The sequence below is a fragment of the Chrysochloris asiatica genome, unplaced genomic scaffold, assembly GCF_000296735.1.
Source record: "Chrysochloris asiatica unplaced genomic scaffold, ChrAsi1.0 scaffold00003, whole genome shotgun sequence".
Classification (NCBI taxonomy): Eukaryota; Metazoa; Chordata; class Mammalia; order Afrosoricida; family Chrysochloridae; genus Chrysochloris; species Chrysochloris asiatica.
In genome coordinates, this window is record NW_006408521.1 from 1,729,611 (window position 1) to 1,735,610 (window position 6,000).

Genomic DNA, 6,000 nt, shown 5'->3' on the forward strand with positions numbered 1-6,000 from the left:
GAAAGTGGAAATCATCTAACAATATCATTTAACATTGCATACCAGTAAAATTTTGCAGATGATAATTCAAAAAATGGTTGCAGCAGTCCACCAACGGGGGAGCTTCCAGTAATTCAAACTAGATTCAGAAATAGGACATGAAACAAGGTCTATCATTGCTTATGTCAGATGGCTCATACCTGAAAATACCAGAAAAATGTTTACTTGTCCTTTATTAAGTGTGCAAAGACATTTGACTGTGTGGTTCATAACAAACTATGGATAACATTGTAAAGAATGGATATTCCAGAAAACTTAATTGTGCTCATGAGGAACTTGAACATAAACCAAAAAGCAGTTGTTCAAACAGAACAAGGGGATACTGAATGGTTTAAAATCAGGAAAGTTGTGTGTCAGGGTTGTATCCTTTCACCATCCCTATTTAGTCTCTATGTTGAATAAAAAATCTGAGACTAAGATTATATGAAGAAGATGTGACATCTGGATTAGAGGAAGAATTATTAACATGCAAAATGTACAAGACACAACTTTTCTTGCCAACTATCAGAGAATATAGCCTTCAGTATGGATTGCATTTCAATATAAAGAAAGCGAAAATCCTCACAACTGGACCAATAAATACCACCCTAATAAATGAAGAAACGATTAAAGTTGTCAAAGGCTTACATTTACGTGGATCCACAATCAGTGTTCATGAAAGCTTCAGTCAAGAAATCAAATTGCATAATGTTTTGGACAGATCTGCTTTAAAAGACTTCTTTAAAGCATTCAGGAGCAACGATGTCAGTTTGAGGACTAAGATGCCCCTGACTGACACTATGGCTTATACCTGAAAATACCAGAGAATACCATATGCATATGAAAGTTGGAAAATGAATAAGGAAGACCAGAGAAGAATCGATGCATTTTAATTATGATGTTGGTTAAGAATATTGAAAGTAATATGCACTGACAGAAGAAACAAATCTGTTTTGGAAGAAATACAACATTCTGGCTCCTTAGAAGCGAGGGTGGTAAAACTTCATCTCTTGTCCTTTGGACATGGTATCGAGAGGGATCAGTCCCCAGAGAAGGACATCAAACTTGGTAAAGTTAGAGGGTAAGTGAAAAAGAGAAAGACCCCCATGAGGTGGGTTGATACAGTGGTAGCAACAATAGGCTTAAATGAGAAGAGTTGTGAGGATGGTGGAAAACCTGGTAGTGTTTTGTTCTGATGTACGTAGGGTCACTGTGACTCAGATCCAGTTGGTTGGCACCTAACAACATGAACAGAGCTACATAATGAAAAATTAGTTGATATTAACTATAAAAAGTCTGTTAACATGTATGCTTCTTAAATATATGTAGACAAAACATTACAAAAGTAAAGCTATTTTTTTTAAAAATTCCTGATAATAATACTGCATTAGAAGCTTATTCTTAGCTCTGTCCTTATATGGGAAAGAGCTTGTTTGTAGTGTAAAAAGTTTGAAGAATTTTTGTTTTATGTACAGTTGGTGTTTGCTAGAAATTGTTGTGTTTTTTAGCTGCTGTCAAGTTGGCTCCCAACTCACGATGAGCCCCATGTATTTTAGAGCTATACTATAGAGATAGGGTTCTCGTGGCTGTAATTTTTCAGAAGCAGTTCACTAGTCCTTTCTTCTGTGGAAGCACTGTGTAGGTTTGAACCACCGATCTTTAGGTTAGCAGTTGATTACAAACTGGTTATTCCGCCTAGCTAGGTTGTTGTGTACATAACCAATAGCAAGAGAGTATTTCGTTTGACTATTTATTAAAATATATTCCGAGACTAACAACTTGATCCTGTACGAGCACAGTAGTGAGAGGGGCTATTTAAAACAGAAAATCATATTATATATTTTATTCGATAACCTAAAATTTATAAATATGATGAAATGGGAATAAATAATTTTAAAAGAGCCCTATTAATCTAATAAATTAAAATACTTAAAGTCTCAATTTGAATAACATACTTAGTTTGGAGTAGTGTTGAATCCTAAAAATCAGTTTAACTCTTGTGAAAAGACTGATTTAGTCAATATCATCGAGAACTAATAGAAATTGAATTTGATTTGGAATTATGATGGTGGCCTTGTTATCATTAAACATTGTTATAATTTGATTCTAGGTTTTAGGTTAGTTCTTATGTGTTTTTGGTGAAAATATTCATAAGAAAAAATTTCCCATGCCAACAATTTTTATATGTACATTTCAATAATATTGATTACATTCTTCAAGTTGCACCATCATTCCTGTTATCCTTTCCAAAGTGCTCTACTACCATTAACATAAAACCATGCCCCATATACACAAACTCCCCTTCCCTCCTCTCTTTTCCACTCCTGGGTTGTTGTTGTTAAAGTACCACTGAGTCAGTTCTGACTCATAGCAACCCAGTGTAGGGTTTCCTAGGAGTAACTGGTGTGTTTGAACCACTGACCGTGTGGCTAGGAATTCAATGCTTATCATACAACACCACACCAGGACTACACTAATACTCTAATTTCTATATATTTACTTACGTAAGTGAGAGAGTATTTGTCGTTTTGCCACTGATTTATTTCAGTTCCCATGTTTTCAAGGTTCATCATCTTGTGGCATGCATCACAACTTCATTTGTTTTTGTGACTGTTTTGTTGAGTTCTGGTGTGGTGTGGTAGGATAAGTACTGAACTGGTAACTGTAAGGTTGGCTGTTCAAACCTACCAGCCACTCTTGGAAACGTTTTATAGTGTTAGTATGAATTGGAACCTCCTCAGTGGCATGCATCATCAGTACCCCACTGTGTTTAGATACTACCTTTTGTTCATCTGTTTATAGACATTTTGGTAGCTTCTTTTGACTACTGTGAAAAATGCTGCAATGAACTTAGTCACGTTTTTGTTTGCATCCTTTCTTTTACTTTTTGCATGTGTGTACCTAGGATTGGAATTACTGGTTTTGACTGATAATTCTTTGTTCAAATTTTTGAGAATTTGCCAAACTTTTTTTCACAGTGTGTCGCTGTGGGTTAATGCTATGGGTCGGAATCGACTCGATGGCACTTCACAACACAACAGCAATTACTATATTGGAGTTTTGATGTGGCGCTGTGGGTTAATGCACCAGACTGCAGAGCCATTTGAACTGCAAGGTTGGCAGTTCAAGCTCACCTGCTGCTCCTTGGAAACCCTATACAGGGTCGCTATGGGTCGGAACCGACTCAACGGCACTTCACAACAACAACATTGTTGTTAAGTGCCGTCGAGTCGGTTTCGACCCATAGCGACCCTGTACAGGGTTTCCGAGGGTGTAAATCTTTACGGGAGTAGAAAGCCTGATCTTTCTCCCGCGGAGCAGCTGGTAGTTTCGAACCACTGACCTTAAGGTTCACAGCCCGATTCGTAACCACTACGCTACCAGAGCTCCTTAACAACAACATTACTATATTATATTCCCACCAGCAATGAATGAGGGTACAGATTTATTAATGTGATTGTACTAAACAAATAATCTTTACTATAAAAACGCTCAAAGTGGCAAATTGAACAAAATTTTTTTTTTTAATTTTATGTGAATTCAGTGAATGTTTACAGAGCTGGTCATCACTTTTACAATCAACGAATCATACAGTTGATTTCATTTCAGTGACTGTAGTATCAGTTATCCTACTTTCCCCTGGGATTCCACTCAAATGAAAACAAATCTTGAAATCACATTTCTCAACAGCATATAGATATAGGAGTAATTTTCCAGTCTAGCTGTACTTAATTTGTTATGTCTTAAGTAGGAGTGTTTTACTTTACATGAGTGTAATCTAAAGTTTAGAGCATCTTCACCAAAAACTACATTGAGATCCAAATTTCTTTGTATGACTAGAACTTGATCTGTTCAATTAACTGTAAAGAATGATGGGTGGAAATTGAAAAACTGTATCTATAATGGGTTTACTTCCCAACTGTTAGCTCTTTTATAATTTCATTTTAATCCTAAAAATTCTTTTTTTACAGGAGTCTCCAGGTTTTTTCATAATGGGTTCTGCTTAAGAAAAGATGCTATTGCTGCCAGTATTCAGAAGATTGAAAAAATTCTGCAGTGGTTTGAAAACCAGAAGCAGCTTAACTTTTATGCAAGTTCATTACTGTTTGTTTATGAAGGTTCATCTCAGCCAACCACTACAAAACTAAATGACAGAACTTTGGCAGACAAACTTTTGTCTAAAGGACAACTGTCAGATACAGAAGTACTGGAGTACAATAATAACTTCCACATGCTAAGTTCCACAATGAATGGAAAAATAGAGGCTTCAGTAGGTAAAAGCTTGTCTAAGATGTATGCTCGCCACAGAAAAATGTATTCAAAAAAGCATCACAGTCAGACTTCCTTGAAAGTTGAAAATACGGAGCACGACAATGGTTGGAAAAGCATGTCACAGGAACATTTAAATGGAAATGTACTTTCCAAACTGGAAAAAGTTTTTTACCACCTTCCCACTGGTTGTCAAGAGGTTGCAGAAGTAGAAGTACGAATGATAGATTTTGCTCATGTGTTTCCTAGCAACACAAAAGATGAGGGATATGTTCATGGGCTAAAGCATTTAATTACTGTACTGCAGAGTATTTTAGACAGCTAAATCCTTTGTTGCAATCTTTTTAAAAGGTGGGCCAATCATAATTGAGAGCAGTGGTCAATATCCCTGCACTTGTAATACTATGTAAAAAATTTGTATTGTGAGTCTACATTTTATTTGTCTTTATACTTTTGGTAGAAGGGTTAAATTTTTTATAATCTTACTCAGGAAAAGTAAATATTTGTTCATTAGAAAACTATGAAGAATAAAGAAACTTAAAAATGTTTATGCAGGGAATGTGGTGGTACATGGCTTTTAAACATCTGTTTGGCTCAAGCAAGTGCAAACCATTTTTCAATTATTAAGAGTTTTCGTTAACTTTCTGTAGCCAGTTTATCATGAAATCTCTGTCCACCCAACCTTGACAATGAGCCATATATAACTATAAATTATTAGAACACCTACAGAACTCGAGAAAGCACAGGTTGAAGTCCTCAGTGTATAAAGTTATTAAAACTGGAGAAAATTCTACTTCACAAAGTACTGGTTAGGTTCTTTATTAATAAAGTTCAGACCAGCATATCAAAAGGTGCTTCTTAGTGAAATTATTTAGAAATGTTGCATTCCAAAACAAGATTTTCTCTTCAATTTACACACACACACACACACACACACACACACACACACACACTAGTATATTTCAATGGAAAATACCATTGAAATGAACAAATAAATTCTTGCCCGGGTTAAGAGAGAAAGATTATTTGCAAAGAACAAAATACTTTTAATTTAAAAAATTTTCATTTATGGGGAAAATGGAGACTATATTTACTAAGTTCTGAAAATTGTCATTAACTGCATAATAACTTTTACTCTAACTGCACCTTCAAAAATGTGGATAATTGAAAGTTTGTCTTAGTTCTTGTTTGTATAACTTCAGATTTTAAAAATGATATAATTCAATGTTTGTTTCCATTTAGTTAAGCAGTAATTTAAACATGTTGCTAAAAATAGTGTTTTTCAAAACTAATAAGCAATGAAAGACATCATTCAGTAGTTCAAGTGTTATCAAAGTACTCATTTATGTGTTAATTAGTGCATTATTTAGGGTTTGGTACTTGTATAAACCCAAACTTCCCACCGACTCTTATTAAAATTTACTCATTTTATGGAAAGCAATGCTATTTTTTCTTTAAAAAAAAAAAAATTGGCTTCTAAGTACTATCTGTGTTTTATACCCACCAATTAAAAAGTAAAGTTTTTAAATTAAAAAAATTTTAAACTCTGAAATTAAATTTACAGATAAATGTTTGTGTTTATGTTCTCACTACTTACATTTTTATTTGCTAATAACACTTTTCTATAGCTGAAGAATTTTGCCATATTCCTGAAAAATGTTTTCAAGTTATGTTTTATTTGGATATCATGTCCTTCAGTAATTACAGCTTAAG

General features: G+C 34.4%; 1 protein-coding gene across 1 annotated transcript in view; it reads left to right on the forward strand.

Annotated features, from left to right (window-relative positions):
• The window catches only part of IPMK (inositol polyphosphate multikinase), a 77,295-nt gene extending 72,462 nt beyond the window's left edge, over nt 1-4,833 (forward strand). The window contains exon 6 of the mRNA XM_006831103.1: nt 3,990-4,833. Coding sequence (XP_006831166.1) covers nt 3,990-4,612 — 623 coding nt within the window. The 3' untranslated portion in view covers nt 4,613-4,833. The remainder of the gene's footprint in view (nt 1-3,989) is intronic.
• Nucleotides 4,834-6,000: the final 1,167 nt, after the last annotated feature.